The sequence below is a fragment of the Cetorhinus maximus genome, chromosome 8 (genome assembly GCF_964194155.1).
Source record: "Cetorhinus maximus chromosome 8, sCetMax3.hap1.1, whole genome shotgun sequence".
NCBI classification, from domain to species: Eukaryota; Metazoa; Chordata; class Chondrichthyes; order Lamniformes; family Cetorhinidae; genus Cetorhinus; species Cetorhinus maximus.
Window position 1 is genome coordinate 35045314 of NC_135886.1, and position 18347 is coordinate 35063660.

Genomic DNA, 18347 nt, shown 5'->3' on the forward strand with positions numbered 1-18347 from the left:
TTAAATTTCTGATCAAATATTCAATAGCTAAATTTGAATAAATCAAGAAATAGTAAAAGTTCTAGAGGGACAAGAAACAAGTTGAAAACTGAATAGATTTCCTAAATTTTATTTTTATAGCTACTATTCAGTCACCAGCAAGCACAGTCCTATTAAAATGATGAATCAGCTAATTTCTTTGCAAACTTTTGTTTGGTGTTTTTTCTTTTCACTCAAACACTGGGTGTATCCATAAATGACATTTTAACATAAATAGTTGCTGATGATTATGTGAGAGAGAAAGAGGGAGAGATGAGTGAGTAACTTATGTGTAATGAGAGCTACAGATTTCACATGGTCGGGTGGACTGGAATATGTGTGATTTATCAGGATAACCAATGTCCAGCAACAGCCAAGCAGCAACAGGCAGGAGAGGCTTAGTTCTTTAAGAAATTATGTATGAGAGGAGAGATGCAACATGAAAGTTGAATTTTGCTGAAAAGAGAGACATGTTGCCAAAGCTTTTCATTTTGCACTTATCAGGACAAATGCAAGAATGCCAACTTTCAAACAAACAAACAAACAAACAAACAAACAATCTCAACAATTTATGCAAGTCAACTCTGAATGGCCAAGGCATTGCCATAGTGAAAGCAATAGGGAACAACAGGTTCCCAAAGTCCCTGGGTAATACAAAAAAAATGCTCAAGGCTTGAACATATTATTTTTGTTTGCAGAGAACAGGTCCCTGTGTATGAATGTATGTATGTATGCATGTTGCTTCTAGCAAGCATAAATGAGTGATGTTATGAGCTTGACTGATTATCTTAAATTAGTTGTTAAGTGCAGCTATTAGCGCACTCAGGATTGTTCAGCATGTGTTTCCCAATCACAAAATCACATCTAACAGTATATTGTCATGCTCAGTAAAAGGCATGTCATATTCAAAACTTTAAACATTGACAGTGCCAACATGGAAGCCTCTGGAACTGCTTTTATTTATTTAAAAATGGACAGTGATGAACTGTTAAGGGGCTGCCAAGGAGGTCATGTGACACTTGCAACTTCAATACAGACTATCAAGCTTTGGAAAGTTTGGAATTGAATCATAATGAGTGTAGGGATCTCTCCCTTGAATGGCCATGCCTGAACAGCACTCCTTGTAGAATTCATGCATACCATTGTTTGAAGCTTACTCCAAACACAGTCAATGGACTCATAGATTCTACTTCCCCAGGCTTGCAATGTAACAAATGAGAGACAATGAGATCAGTTATTCACAAGTTAAGTGTGAAAGACCACCATCTGCCTCCATTGTATATCAATGGCCATTGACCATGTGACTGAAACTAGTCCTTTGATACTGAAATCCTTTTAGCCCAAAACTCATAAGAGACATGGGAGCAATCTGCAGAATAATACTGACATGACAACATCAGTAGAGAAAGGCTGTGCCACCTTTGCCTTTTAAGAACAGAGAGGCTTGAAGATCTTCTAAAATGTCTCCCAGCCTGACTCCAAAGCTCCGAGTTCACCTGCAGAGAAATTGGACCTCCTGACACAACGGCCACTAGTGTCTGATGTCATGACCTACTGAACATTCTTCTCTTCAAAGTAATCCTGATATCTAACCCCAGCTGTCTGAATTTATTAGAACTACAATTCAAGGGTTGAAAAGTTTCCTTCTTTTCTGGGCTCACAAAGACACGTGAATTGTTAACTATTATTTTGCTTTATACTTCTAGAATTGCACTAGTTTCCTTAAATGTATCTGTTTTTGAGTGTGTGGTGCATGACTGATGTGGCACAGATCTTTCAGGGTGAGTATGTGAATAAATAATCCTCTTCATTTAAACCCACAAAAGTCTGCTGCTGGTATTCCTTAAAATTGACCACACACTAATAGAGGTTTAGGAATGCACACATCTACTTTTTCATAAACAAACCACACTGACTGATCACACATGGACAGAATGGGAGGGAGTGGAAGTTTTAGTTAATCTTTCCTCCCTTGTCCACAACAATGCATTTTATTTTTGGTTTTTCAAACATGGCTGGCTGAGAATGGTCTGTACTCTGCCTATTACGGGAAACCAAAGGAACATGTTGTTTGACTCAATCAGCCAACTGTTGGCATGAACAGCCTACATACCTGGCATTGCACCGGCACTGAAATTCATGCACAACATTGCTTAATTGTTGGGGAGAATGTCTTTTTGGATTGATGGCAACATCCCATTGGTGGAAAATACCACTTGCGTAGCAACTGCAGAGTAGCAATGTAAAATGCTTGCTTAATCTGTTGTTCAAATGTTTGAAATACTTTGCCTTTCCTGGGTAAATTGAGGTAGACCAGGCACTTTTCAGGTCTGAAAGTGGTGGCCTTTGGTCAGTTTGCGAGCTTGCACGGTACACCGTGAACAACGATCTGATCATGATAACTTGGATGCACTCTATTTCTGCATCAAGCTTGCAAGATGAGTAAATGGCTAGGGTCCTATTTACAAGATTGCTAATAAGGCTAATCTTATAGTGCATGAAAATTGTAATATTCAGCCTATTCCTGGGGTATGACAAACTGGGCAGAAAAAGTACAAATAACAACTGAGAGATGCGAGTGACAGTGGAAAAAATTTATATCAATTATTTTAGCTTTCAATACAGTTTAAGCTGTTATTTAAAAACTCTGAGCAAATGATGAGTTTGGGATGAGTTTATTTCTCTGTGTTACTGTTAAGGACTGATATTTAGACCAGAGTCAAAGGAGGATGTTTATGATGTGCTTTAGTGGCGACTTTGGATATTGCGGCTGGCGTCAATCAGCCAAGCCCAGACCATGGGGAATAAATAAATAAAGTGCTTTCATCTTAAACAAGTCGTGCAAACCTACTGTGAGATGTAGAGGAGTAAACAATCTTTTATGGTATAAGCTGAGAACTTGAGGTTTCAGAGAATAACAAAGTTATTTTCCCCTTAAACAACTTTTCAAAAAGTGTTAGGTAAATAGCATTGTTACCGTTATGTCTGAAATGCCTTTATCTTTCAGTATTAGTAAGTTGTGCATTATTCTTGCCTTGAATCAATCTTGCAGTGTGTAGTTTTGGTAAAATTATCATAGGACGTCTTTTGCTACTAGGCTGCAGCAGATAAAGACAAAAACTATACTCCCAGGCCTGGCCTATCCAAGGGAAAGACCTACTGGAATACATTAACAGACATTTATATTTGTTTATTAATAATAATAACTAGAATTGATTGAACTCTTAAGGAGTGAAAATGCACTATGTGATTATAATCAACTTGTTAATGCATTTTGCCTGATATTTTCATTCAAGCCTCAAATGTTTAAATAGCCATTGCTAAGTTAGTAGAGCAATTTCATACAAAGACATTAAAATATTTGTATGATAATATCACAATGGAATTTCAACCTTCTTCTAGTTTACACAATTCAATTTTTTCAATTTCCTAGCCATTCCCACTGTTTTCCATCCATGGGTGAAATCCTTGTGGATTGTTAAAGGACTGTTATAGATCAACACCTTGCAGAAATTCTTCAAGAAAAACATTCAGCTTTGAAATAAAATGTCTTCTCAGTAAATTATACCTTTAAAACTTCTGATCATGAACAGCTTAGCAAGATTTTATTGCAGAAGATTGAATTAAGTGATTCATCAGCAAGTATTGCCAAAAGAAATCTCAAGCATGTCCAGGCCTGCTCCTAATGCACCTTAAAAATGATCCAGAATTCTAAAAAGTCAATATCCAACTGACTAGTAGCACATTTTTCTGCTTCTTACTGTTGAGTTTCAACAAAGCAATTCCTTTTTCAGAAAAAATTATGATTTTATATTGAGCTGGCCAGAGTTTTCTAAAAATGTGTTTATTGATAATCTCATTTGTGCTTTCGTAATAACGAAGCTTGGCTAATGGATCCAACAACAAGTGTTTGGAACGTCACTGCAGTGTACTTATGTGACATGCCATCGGCATTCTGCAGTCAACAAGACTCCATTCCTCAATGATTTCAAGGAGATAAGGAATGCCTGCAAAATTAGACGAGAGTTACTTTTGAGTGGGGACTGCCTTTTCATACCGCAGTAGGTCTAGATACCAAGTGCAATGTGACTTTATCACCAACTTCCAACAAGTGTACCTTATATCTAATTATGCTCTTATTGTACATTGTTTCACTGTAATGATATCACAGACACTCGGAATCCATGCTAGAGGAGGTAGATGATTGGGGAACTATCACAACTTAATGTTGACTTAACCCCTTGGTATGCACATGACTGAGTCTTCTTTTAAGTCATCCTTTATATGCTTTAGTACTTAACATTTGAAGGTGTTTTAAAATGAACTTGTGTTTTCATGCTGTAAGCAAAATTAAAATTTGAATATTTGATAACCTTCTCATTTCTGTTCAATAATAAAATGTGAAATAGGAGCAGGAACAGATCATACCACCCCTCAAGCCTGGTCAACAATTCAATATTGAGGCTGATCTTCTGCCTCGATTGCAATTTCCCGTTCTCTCCCCATCTTCCTTGAATCCCTGAGAGACAAAAAATCTATTTACCTCAACCTTGAATATATTCAAAAAATGGAGCATCTGCACCCTCTAGGGTAGAGAATTCCAAAGATTCACAATCCCTTCTAAGTGCAGAAATGTCTTCTCACCTCTGACCCTTTTTAAAAATGTATTCTTTCAGTGACAAGACCAGTACTTGTTGCCTATCCCAGGCCAGTTCAGGGGGCAGTTAAGAGTCAACCCAATTCCTAATTGATTAACACTTTTCCTGAGACTGTGTCCTTGTGTTTTGGATTCCCCATCCAGGAGAAACAACCTCTCAGTGCCTATCCTGCTAAGCCCCATCAAATCTTGTACATTTCACGAGAATTATCCTGCTTTCTTCTCAGCTCCAGAGTGTATCTAGTGAATGTTTGCTATACTACCTCAAAGGCAAGTATATCCTTCCTTAGATGTGTAGTCTTAAACTGCACACATTGCTCCTGGTGTGGTCTCACCAAAGCCCTCTACAATTGTAGCAAGCTTTCCTTGTTCTTGTATTCCAATCCCCTGGCAATAAAGACCAACATGTAATTTGTCTTCCAAATTTCTTGGTGTACCTGAATGTTAACTTCCTGTGTTCCTTGTTCAAGTATACACAAATCTCTGAACATCAACATTTAAAAGTATCATGCCTTTAAAAATATTCTGCTTTTCCATTCTTACTATCAAGGTGAATGAAGTCTATTCCCCACATTTAGTCCATCTGTCACCTTGTTTCCCAGCCACTTAACCTGTCTATATCTCTTTGCAGCCTCTTTGTGTCCCCCTCACAGCTTGCATTCCCATCTAGCTTTGTATCATTTACAAACTTGACTACATTACTCTCTGTCTCTTCATCTAAGTCACCAATATAGATGGCAAATAGGAGGATGGTGTAGTCAACCATGTCAAAGGCTGCAGACAGGTCGACGAGGAGGAGGGAAAGGTTACCTTTGTCACAGTCACACAGTGGAAAAAGAAACAATTACATTCTGATACATTGCCTGATTGTGATAGTTCATGCAAAATTTTATGTTTGTTATCCTGCCAATGCATTTTAGCAGAAATTTGAATTGTAACCAAACCAGTGAAATTTCAAGCACATTTTGCCTGACCTGGAAACTCTATTCCAGAGAGTACTCAACCTTTACTCTATTTTCCCATTGGTAACATCCATTTCACATCCTTTAAAAAAAAGGAAGTTGGAAAGTCTATTTGAAATGCTAAAAAAATGCTTCCTTCACTTTACTTTTCCTTTTCACACTCAGACTTTTTGCTTAAAAAAAGCCTTGAAATCAACAGCCAGATCTGTGAAATAAGACACTGCAGTAATCATGAGAAGAACCAAAATGCGACAATGTATCAGCAAAAGAACGCAGATGTCAGATTTTCATGATGCCTTCATAAAGGACTGAATGACAATAATTACAATTTCATAGTTTTGCCATACATAACAACTGAATTAATCTATGTTTGAGGCCAAAGTTACTAACCATTTAGTGTTCCCTAATTTATTTAAAATTTAACCTGTACTTATGTTTAATAGGGGATTTACATTCTCTGCGATTATGGAAGTGTTTCGAGGAGCTAAATAAATAAAATGGCAAACAAAATTATAGAAAGGAAACTATTGTCCTTGGAGTCTTTTGATTCCCATGATTTGTTATTTCAATGTGATAAATCTGATCCCAATTCTGTAAATTGTCATGACATATTACAAAATTGTTATTTTTGGAAGGTACTCATCAGTGCTTTACCTGATGTTTTTACATGATTTTAGTTACAATTGGAAGCCATTAAGCATGCAAACCTATTTAAATTATTGAAAACTCTTAACAAAATACTACTGTGAAACTTTCAATGACTTACTGTTTGGAATAATGAGTCCCCAGAGATGTTGGAATAATCCACCAGGAAGCAACTGAGCCAACTGTTCCAATTTTCAAAACTGTATGCATGTAGGACATTGATGATCCAAGTGAGCTTGCTTTGGTACAATTGGAATTTAACTAATGCACTGTTTTAGAGATCTTGCACAGACACTGAAAGTGGTTAATGAACAGGATGAAAATGATTTGTTTACATGGGGGAGGGAGCATGGTGGCGAGGGTCAACCTTATCTTGAGCCTAGAGGAAATACTACTAGCATTAAGCACTGCAGGGCACCATAATGGACACAGAGTTACTTCTTTCAGGATTACATCAGTGTATAAATTCCCAAACTAAAATGGACTTTCTTGTGAAAGATTATTGAAAAGAAACAAGAATCAGTAATAATTGTTACCAGACCATCACAACATCAATTGATCACAGTGAGCACCATTTCCCACTCTAGAACAGTTCACCTTGGAGAAAGTAGAAATCAAAATCAACAAAATACAGCAAAATCAACACGTTTAATCTAGTAGGATTTTGTTAACTTTAGCTACAGTATAAAACCATCCATCACTGCTGCACTATGTTCAACTCTCAAAAATGTCAAACTTGCGTACTTTACCCATTTCTCTTTTCTTGTTTTTTTGTCCTATGTTCATTTAAAACATTACCGTAAAGATCTGTGAAACAACATCCAAGCTACTATGGCTTGGATAGCTAAATAATCCCAATAGTATAAATATGTATGGTACAATCTTGTTAAACTCAAAGATGAGGCAACACTTAACATGTTTAGTGCTGCTTTATCTATCCATTATTTGAAAGGACATTGAGGTATTGGAGAAATTTCCTAGAAGAGGAATAAAGGTTTATTCCTCAATTTAAGATTCTAGTTTATGAAAGACTCAAACTGAATTTGCTTTCAGCGCAAAAAAGAGGAGAGAGGACCTGACCTATGTTAAAGGTAATATATAAATTAAATTTGTTGTTGTTTCTGAATTCCGAGCTGACGAGAGGCAACGGATAACACAGGTGTAAGCAGGTTATTTAACTTGGATTGTGAGCACAGAATTAAAGACCATATGAATGTGAAGATACTGGGTAAACCTTTTCCTTTCCTCTAGCTAATGAAGCAATAGATATGTGGAATCTACCACATACTAAACAATTGATGCTATAGCCCAAACTTAGTTGCAACTGCAATATTGGTGTTGAAAGCCATAAATTAGATTGTTGAGTTCCCCAATCCTCCAATGACAAATGTATGCCCATATTTGCTGGTGAACTGATTAAAATATATTGTACTATGCATAATGATGAATCAGAAGGTGGATAGTCATTGACCAATGCATTGATCCCACTCATTCAGTAGTTTGTAGTTAATTCTGATTGCAGTTAGGTTTCTATAAGTCCTGCCCTGTCTATATATCAATAAGCTATTATAAAAGTGCTTATTAGTTGCAGATTGTAATATTTACCACATCTCAGGTTTAATTGCTTAAGCTATTGAAAACCTTTGAGGTTTGTTTAATTGGTTATGGTAAAATACATTTTGAAGACCATATGTAACAGAACATGATTCTTAATAAATCTATTTGTTGTTTAATGTGTTTTTAAGTGTCATCATTAGAGACAGGTTCCACTACCTCACTTAATAAATGGAACGGGAAAAGTTAAGAGCATATGGAAGAACTCACCATTATTTTGCTACTGTTATTATTCTGTTATACTTTATTGAAGCCATAATTAACTTCCTGAACCAGATTATTATCTACTTACTTGCCTATAGATATGCAATTACAAAGGTCAGAAATATAACTACATACTGCGGTCTGATTCAAATCCATGCTTGCATGAATTATATCCTGATATCAATGTGGGAATAATTAGAATTTATGGCATGAGTAGGGAGGTAATCTAACAGTATGATTTCTTTATTATGGTGGCAATAGTTATATGCTGGATGTTTGATCAATTACCTTTGTGGACTAGGGAGAAATTTCACAAAGCTTTGTCTTTTTGGAGACTTAACTTCCTATGTTTAGTTATGACATTGGCACTCAACATTGGTTGATACATTACTTCACTCTTCTTCAGACTAGTTCCGGGCCTGTGGCTGTCAGAATACAGAAGTTCCTTTTTAATTTGTTTGGAAACTTTAGTTAAATCTTGTAGACTTGATGGATTGAACAGTTTCCCTGATTCATATCCCAGTTCTTATCTGAAGATCCATAGCTGCATCATCCAACATAGCTGCATAAAAGTGTGTGGATAGAGAAATGCCCAATTGACATTCTTGCTTCTCTCCATTCAAAACAAGGCAATGAACTATCAATACAGACTCTCCCATCCATCACATCATTGAACTACTTCAGAACAGATTGAAGTATTGGCTCAAAAAGTGTTGTAGCAGGCCAACGAAAGCATCTATCATTAGTTAGAATTACCCATGCTTGTTTATTCTGATATTTTACGCTAAAAGTTGCTGGAAGTGAGAGATGGAAATGGCATAGCACCCTCTACAGTGCATCTATGATCTGAGTGAACAGGGTAAGCAACTGATATATCCTTAACCAATCAGATTGAAGAATTGTGAAATTAACAGCACAAGGAAGTGAAATTTAAAATGATGAATTCAAGTCAAATCAGCTACAGGAAGCGAATTAATGAGAGGGAAAGGAAAACTGAATTAAGAGGGGAGATAGAAGAGACGGAGAAAAAGTTAAATGAAAAGTAAGTTAAAGGAAATCTCAATCAACAATTAGAACCTGAAGGAATGAGCCTCCACGTTTATAAAAGTTTTCAGTGTCAGAGAGGTTGACTGGTAATAATTGACACTCACCATGCCATTGAAAGGGTACTTTGACTGAAAATGACGACTTAACTTTGTGTGCAATTATAGATACGTCTCCCTGTTCAATGCATTTGAATGGAGAGCTAGGCAGTGAGAAACTGTTTTGATGAAGCTAATGATGCTGCAACACATCTCCGACAGCAGTATTTTTATTCCTGTGTTTAATTGAGCATACACACTCACCTAGCTTCACCATTGTTTTAATAGCAATTTTTGAGCTAATGTTTCAACCAGCTACCAGATGTGCTAGATCATTATTCACTATTGGTGTAACAGAGTTGAATGTGGCCAAGGAGTTCACTTAACTTGCACATGTACTGTTGCATCTGTTGATGCAAAAATCAACAAGAAAGTGATGATTCATGTATAGAGAGCAAGTGTGGCCCTTGGTAGGCTGTCCTACTGTGCTTGGAGCATACAGAATTGATTTGGCCTAAACTTTAAATTTAATATGCCATATGAATATCTTGCATGGATGTGAAACATTGACACTGTATAGAAGTCCTACTTAATATCTCGAAAGGTTTCAGCAAAGACACCTTCACACCTTACTTCATATTAAGTGGAAGGACAAGATCATTAACAGCCAGTACTTTACTGTGTTAATAGCAACAACATTGTGGTAATGATAACCAGTGTTCAGTTCCATTGAGTTGAACATGTTGATAGGATGGACAATGTACAGTTGTTCATATAAGTATATTATGGAGAAAACTGGTGGATGGCTAAAAAAACAGGTTGGACAATAAAAAACACTGCCAGGGCACACTGAAGGTTCACTTGATACAGTGCACCATGGCTGCTGATTCTTGGAAAACTCTAGCCCTTGATAATTGAGAGGACACGTGAAGGTCTTTGAGACACAAAGACTTGCCAGAGGCAAGATGAAGAGGGACGATTGGTGATGCCAGAAGAATAAAAAGCAGAACCCCCACCCCAAGAACATAAGCCTTACGGTAGCCAACGTCCATATCAACCTGCATAGTCATCAGTGCACTCATCTATCATGAACCTTTGCTACCTTCATTGTTGGCACCATCACCCTCAAGTATATGGTGCATGTTAATAGTACTATGACTTAAGACATTGATTGAATTGAATTAATCCCAGGTTATATATGGTTTTGGGGGGAAATTGACATATTCAGTTACAAAATTGCTTCTCGTTCCATACTTTATATTTTCATATTTCTGTTAACCACCTTAATAATATACATATTTCTAAAAACTCCCTTACGAATGGAGAATGCATTCAAGAAACACTCTTATATAATAGTTTCTCTTTGCAATTCTTCTTTTGCATGGTTCCTAAAGGCTATGCAACTTCCTCTAAGGAAATTTAATTCAACTTTTAATCTAGAATGAAAATTTTGAGATTAACCTAATAATGGATTTATGGTTTTACACTGAATGACTTCAAAAGCTGCATTTGGGTACAGTCCTAAAGTTACTGCAATTCCCAACATTTATAGAGAGTTATGATAACATTATGAAAAGTAAATATGTTGGAAAACTGGGGGATCCAGATTTGCACAGTGATTTAGCATATAAAAAATGAACTGCAAATGGAATGTATCAATGGAAAATGTGAAGTGGCACATATTGACACTTAAAAAGAGTAAATATATATTTTTAATGATGAATATGAAATTGAATATGGTGGGTGGTGATAAAGTTATGGGTGTAGTATTTTTGTAAACATGGCATGTGTTGTCACAATATAGTGCATCCTATGCAAAACCAGAAAAATATCGAGGCGTATAACAGAACAGTAATTTCAAGGAGGTGATGTTGACACTTTATAATTATCTGTGACAGACCACACATGAAACACACTACCTGTTGTACTTTTTTAAATTATGAAGTATATAAGGACAGCTTGGATTTTAATCACTGAACTAACAAGGGTTAAGCAAGTTAAAATTACTATCATTGTTAAAAAAAATCACAGGGCGTATCCTTAAGTATTCTTAAATAATGAAATCATTAAATATGGAGAGCAGTCAATAAATTAGACATGAAGAAATATGTTGTGCAAAAATAAACAGAAGAATAAGATGTAATTATGATTACAAACAAATTATTATTATAAACTAAACTCTCCACATGTTGAATAACTGAGGTAAGGAATAGACTGCCACCTAGTGCATTAAATACTGATACAGTTAAACAGCTGACAATTGGATCAATTTATGATTCAGCAAAGAACAGAGGCATTTAGGTTTGGGTTGAATGAAGTGAAAAATTGGTTAGGTTGGATTTTGAAACAGGATTTGGCTTATGGAACAGGTAAATGTATAGATTTATCTATATTTATTCCCATATTTTTCACTGTGGGGATTAACAGTGCACCTTGTGTCAACTATATCCAAAAGAGCAGGTGGGCAACCCATTAATAAGTAAGAATTTAGCAGGCTGCTCAGAGGGGCACACAGCAACCTAGAAATTATCAGGCCCCCCCACCTTAGCAAGGCATCAGAGAACAGCAATTCAGCAGTGTGGAGTATCAAAGCTGAACACAATGCCACTTTAACATAATGCACTATGCTTGTTCCTACATTATTCCAGAAATTACACTAGTATGGACCTTGAACCCTCTAAATCAAGTTAAACAGCTGCAATACATGGATGCCTGTGTAGGGACATCAAACAAGCACGCCAATCTCTCTTATTGCCTTAGGACATATGAAATAGATTGAATTTGCAGCTGAAGAGATGAGCGTTCATATACAATACCAAACTGCAGAGTTTACAGTGCCAAGATTTTTTCCTGACAGCAGTCTCTGTACCTGCTTTATTCTAGTGCAAACTTGGCAGTGCAAGTGAAGGCTTAGATTGTGAATGATATGGTGTACATTTATTATAGGTTATTAACACATCAGCACATGCTTAGCACATGGTGAAGTGCTGAACTTGATAACAGGTTGCTAGCGCCTAAATAAAGGCACACCTTTGAGCTCATTATAGAAATGATGTTACTTTTTGTTTAGTGTGCATTTTTCAAGCTTGCTTTCAGCTGCAATCACAATAATGAAAGAAGACTCTGATGCTCAGCCAAACCATATTCTTATCCTAGATTTGCAGCCAATCCAAACAATTATCTATCATGCTCTATAATCTAAGATATATTTTAGCATTTGGAGTCATCTTCTAAATTGCAAATAAAATGCAAGGAATGTAAGTGAGACTAACATTTTAAGCAATGCATGAAGTTTTGAAACATCAAAGGCGACATCATCAAAGAGGTCTGACTTGCAAAAAAAAATGCAACACAAATTCTTGGGCATGTTCCGCGCACATGTTTGGTGTATGCCACACATCTTCAGTATGATCACATTCACTCTAATGGGCATTGTTACCTGGCGAGAGTGACATGGGGCTGACAGTGCAACTTATGCTGGCAGTTGCAGAGTATTTTCTGGCCAAGTAAAACGGAGCTCTGCGCATTCATGCAGATTACCATCCCAATGTTTATGCTAGCAGAGGAACATTGTCTTAAAATAAATGTTGTAAAGATTCAAAAACATTTATGATTGCTTTACACCTGGCTCTAGTCCCACTGTAGCAAGTGTGAAACTGAAGCAATGGAAGTCTACCTCCTCCTTTACTAAAGCAGATCCACACAAACTGGTCTTCCAGGTACTCTAGGGTTTCCAGTGCAAACCCTAGATTACTTCACATCAATATAAACAGTACATAATCCATTTAACATAATGTAATCTCTGGGAATATTCATACTCTCTAGTTGCTAAACAAATATGTATGACTTTAGTACCACATGGGATGATATGACTTATTTGATCATTTCAGTTTATTATTATATAATCAGCGTTAGTTAAAAGTATGTTAATGATGGACAGCTCAATTCAAGGTAACAGTTGTCAATGAGTTGCCAGGTACCGGTAATACACGTTAGCTACATCAGCATTTACTGTCTACTTTAACCGAGTGTGTGTGGCGGGAGGCTGTTACCGCAGTTCTGAGAAACCATAATACCAAATGATAAGACAAGTGAAAACCTCTATAACAAAACTGCTCAATTGTTTTCCACGTATTTGTGTTTTCATATAGCCGTTCAATAAAGCCGTTCATTAATTGGGCTCTCTATCATTTCATATTGAGCTTGTAGCGCTTAGAAAAAGTGTATTTTGAAACAAATCAGTCTTGTAAACGGTTTACACTTGAAGAATTATATTGGAAATCGAGGCTACTCAATTTGCTTGTGATGTAAAGGTTCTAACCTTTAAAGAAAAATTTGTAAACGCAAAAATGTAGATGTTAATCATTGTGAAAGTATGTTTACAGATACAGGTGAGCTCAACTGCATCAGTGCCTGAAGCCGATAAGTAGTGCTTGATCTGATGTGTGTATGGTACCAAAGAAGATTTCACTGATGCCTGTACATTTCCAGCGATATCAAAGTAAGTTTCCAAATGTAAATTACAGTCAAACATCTTCACTGATCTTCCCAGGAATACATGCAGCCTTTTGTTGGCCCCGGGCTGATGTATTCGCCTAGTGCGCAAAAAAAAACGTGCAAGTGTTTATTTCGTTTCTGAATCGGTGTGAACACGCTTCTAAGATCATCGTCAGAAAAGTATGAATGAGAAAGTTACAGATCCGTAAGTCAATCTCAATATATTTACTGAGAATCTAAACCATATATCATGTGTAAAGTCTCTCATAACTTAAAATTAACATATGTATGATTACTCGAGAACTTAATGATCCGTTTTAACGATAGGGTTTCCGGTTAGATATTCTCCAGTGTACAATAATATACTGCTGGAGAAATGGATTTACACTTAGAATCTTGCAAGAAAATACAAAATCCATCCAAGTTTCTAAGCGGAATCAAATAAAGTTTCAATTCGTGTGTAAATCAACGTGATGTTGTTCTACTTCCGAACCCGTGACATATTTCAATCTCTCCCCTGACATTTGTTAATCTTTACTCGCTTTAATTTATTCTGCTTGTTCCAAATCATTGATCAACCTGCTGTAAAATAGCAAACACAGTCAGGGTGAACTGCGCCTTGAACGCTACCTGTTAGGAGGCACGATTTGCTCGCCCTGACCAACCCCCGAAATGTCAGCATTCACAGCTGAAGCTGTGTCTCCGAACGAGCACCTGAGTCGGAGACCGGACTGTCAAATGGCACAGCTTCGAACTCAAGATGCATTGCGGACATGGCACGTTTGAAATTAATAATCGCTTTGTTGTAAATTTACGAAAATACTCATATTTGACCACTGTGATTTAAACATTGAAAGAAGTATTGACATTGGTCCACACAATGCGATTGGAAACATCACACTGATGTAACGTGGCGGAATATGTTTTTTGGGATTTAGAGCAGTGCTTGCAAGCAATGCAAATAGCCGGATTAATATTCCTGGCAGGTGCAGCACTAAAGGCATTTATAAAAGCTTTTTGATGTGCCTGTCTATTCCTGAGCTTGTCAGTATGTTGTTGTAGCCTGTTAGTCTTTCATATAAAGTTTCAGCTATTTAAAATTCTAAGCACAGGGCGGAAATTCTTCTTTCCCTTTTAACCAACCGACGGAAGCGAGTAATTACTTTTTTTTTTAGAAACTATTTTTGGCACTGGACACTCGTTTGCCTTCGTGTCAGTGAAAGTTGTAAGGTACATTTTTACTGCAACAGTAATGTGCTTTGTGACAGCAAACGGAGGCAACTGTAATGTTATTGTAAAGTTATTGTAATGTTGTCCTCTTTCACAGTTCCAGTGGCTCCCTCGGTACATCACATCTAAGCAAGGGTTAAACAAACCCTTCTGTAAACCGAAAGCGCATTCTGAACGCTGTGATCCACAATACACAGGAGATATGTTAAAGCACTAACTTCTTATTGACTCGGTTCCAGCTAAGCATCATTGACTCTGATATCTTATTCATCTATCTTACTCCATCGCTGTTATTGACCAACATATCAATAGCTTCAGTCATGTAAACGATCTCCATTATGAAGCATGCATGTTTAACACTCATCTCAATGAACACAAGCAGTCCAAAGGCAGATATATACACACCGAAAAAATTCCTTCGGACTATATGGGGTGACCATTAAAGCTTTTCCTTAGCTAATGGCCCCTAATGCAATGGTTCTGACCATAGTGCAATGAGAACTAAGTGAATTGGTTTTAACATGTATCATTTTCGAGGCATTCGCACACTATGCAGGGTTACTGAAAATATCATACAGCGCGAAAGAGGCCACTCGGTCCATTGTGTCTGTGCCGGCGATTTGAAAGGGCTATCCAATTAGTCCCGCTCCCCCGCCTTTTCCCCAATATCCCTGCCTTTTCCCCTTTACACGTGTCTACCCAATTCCCTTCTAAAAATAGGATTGGACCTGCTTCAATCACCATTTCAGACAGTGCATAAACATCCAGCACCAACATTCAGCATTTCATTATGTTCTTGTCGTATTAACGAAACAGTGCAGTTGCCCTTCCTCTGGACTGCAGTTTGTTAGAAATAAAGATTTAACGCTGAAAGGATAGTGACTAATTAAAAATCTTCCTAATTAAAAAATCTTCTCCCAATTGACTTTTAGTTAGTCAACTTTTCAGGTTTAAACACTGATTTTCTCTGAAAGTCTGGTTCTGTGATATTCTCCGTAATGTGCGGGTTTAGGGAGGGGGTGGGGGGGGGTGGGAGGAAGCGATGCTCCTTTAAATTGTTGCTGTACTGCAACACGTTTCTTAGTAATATTACATGCACTTACAGGTAGGACGTCAACGGGCTTAAGTCTTCCGGCAATGCTGCAAACCCCAGTTCTGAGCAATCGACCCACAGCAGAATGCCATCCTCCTCACAGTGGCACAGAGCTGGGCAGGAAGGACTCGTTGGCGCTTGGCTCGAGGAGGCATACCCAAAGGCAGCGAATATCAGCAGCAACCAGGGCACGAGCATTCTCCTGTGATGTTTGGCGGCTCTGGGCAGATGTCACTTTCAGTAACACACGTGTGTGGATGCAGATTTCTGCAAACCTCACTCCGCTCTTGCTGCCACCGTATCTACCTATTGTAGTGCAGGGCAAACACACGTTTCACTTATTGGCTGGCGTCGTGGGCTGAAATTGGATGATTGATCGTCGTGGGAGGAGCTTCCAGCTCGCTCTTCAACACAGGCAAATACTTGATAGGTTGGTTCACCAATATTTAATTCGAAGTTACCTCCCAAATGCTCGTTTATTCTGCAGAAAAAAAAAGTTTTCACCTTATCATTCGGATCAGTTACAATCTATTACGTTACTGATCTCATTATGCTTTTTACTGAGCGTGCATTAACTGGGATATTTTCACTGCACATTTTATTGTAATCCCGAATTCGGAGAACTAGCTGTTTCAATTGTTACTGCAAACCTTTTCCTCAGGTGCACGCGTGAGTTCGAGAAGTTTTAAGACTCAAGCGAAGAGATGACTTTTGTGAGGTTCCCAGATTCAAAACTGTACTGGCAAAAAAAAAACCCACAAAAGAGTTAAACATTAACTCTCCGAGTGAATGTACTTCGAAACTGTCCGATTCAATTGCAATTCAATTACAGCACGAATGGCGCCAAAACATAAATACAGTAATAGTTAAATATTACAAAAAAGATAAGGATTGTCCAGTTTTGTCACTGGTCCTTATGTAACTCTTTAGAAATAGTGGCATTTGTATATGTTAATACATTTATTCTCAGTATTAAAAAAAATCATTAGAACCGATCAGAAAGGGATTTTTAAATGTGTTTATCGAAGTTCCTTTATGTGCTTTGATTGAGCTTTATCACAAGAAAACTGGAATCGTATAAACCAAAAACATCACTTTTCTCCCAAGTGTAATAACGATTCTATTAATTGACGCATCCAAAGTTTGAAACAATGAATCTCAAAGCAGCGACTCACAATCTAAGTGGCGTTGGCGCCTGTTTAATTATACAGTGCAAGGATTTCCAAAAGTGACCAAAACCACACACACAAAAATTCAGCGACAGCCCTTTTATCACAAGGAGGCACACGGCGCTCTGCTGATTTATCTGCCAGTCCTAACATCCATGTTCCGTTTCACATCCCTCTTTTATTTTGGATCTGCTGTAAATTTTCCTTTCTTTCTTTATTCCTACCTAACGCGTTCTCTCTCACTCTCTCTCTCTTTCACGGGCTCACAGTTAAATGTTTTCCCAGTGTATAGGAAGCAGCTGGAAAAGCCCACCTGTTCAATAGATTCTTTTGAGCGTCAGTCATTATTCAACGTTTTGATACTGTATATTCAATCCTCTTTTTCATTGAGATCAACAGTTTGAGAGGCGAGCAGATTTGGTTAGTGTCCATTGGCTGCTGGCAAGTTCAAAAATCGTACGTTTCTGAAACGTATTTAGCTGCAAAAAAAAAATTAAGTACCTTTGCTAAAAAGAATGTAAGGAGTTTGTTAGGCAGCTGAATGATTTGAAGTTATACTTTTTTTTTGGATTTCTTTGGAATGAAGGGGAAATACTGGGCCATATACAATATTTCAATGCCCACAGCGAAAAATGATTGCAGTCAACGCGACTAGCCAACTCGGGGATAATTGAATCGTCGGAACCTATTTTTCTCAATAACGAGGTCGCTCCTATAGGAGCACCTTAATTTTTGGTTAAGCAACATTACGGGTCAGAGTTTTAGCTATGACGGCAGTGGAGAAATTCCACTCAAATTATGTTGGAAATTGTGCTGCTGAGGAACATTAGAACACAGGAGCAGGAGTGAGTCATTTAGCCCTTCAAGCCTGTTCTGTCATTCAATGAGATCATGACTCATCTGTGACCCAACTCCTTTGCTCCATCTCCCTGAATACCTTTGGTTAACCGAAAAACGATCAATCTCAGGGTTAAAATGACGAGTTGATCTAGCATCAGTTGTCATTTGCGGAAGAAAGTTCCAAGTTAGTTAGTGGGTGAAATTTTAAGGTCCCTCCCACCAGCGGAATTTTCCAATCTCGCCAAAGTCAATGGAGTTTTGAACAGTTTGCCGCATTTTACGATCCCGCCCCCACTGCAATGGGGTCGCAAAATTCCGCCCTGTGTGTGTGGAAAT

General features: G+C 37.5%; 1 protein-coding gene across 1 annotated transcript in view; it reads right to left on the reverse strand.

Moving 5' to 3' along the window:
* Positions 1-16297, reverse strand: part of lgr6 (leucine-rich repeat containing G protein-coupled receptor 6) — a 272548-nt gene extending 256251 nt beyond the window's left edge. The window contains exon 1 of the mRNA XM_078546677.1: positions 16013-16297. Coding sequence (XP_078402803.1) covers positions 16013-16200 — 188 coding nt within the window. The 5' untranslated portion in view covers positions 16201-16297. The remainder of the gene's footprint in view (positions 1-16012) is intronic.
* Between the last annotated feature and the right edge of the window lie 2050 nt (positions 16298-18347).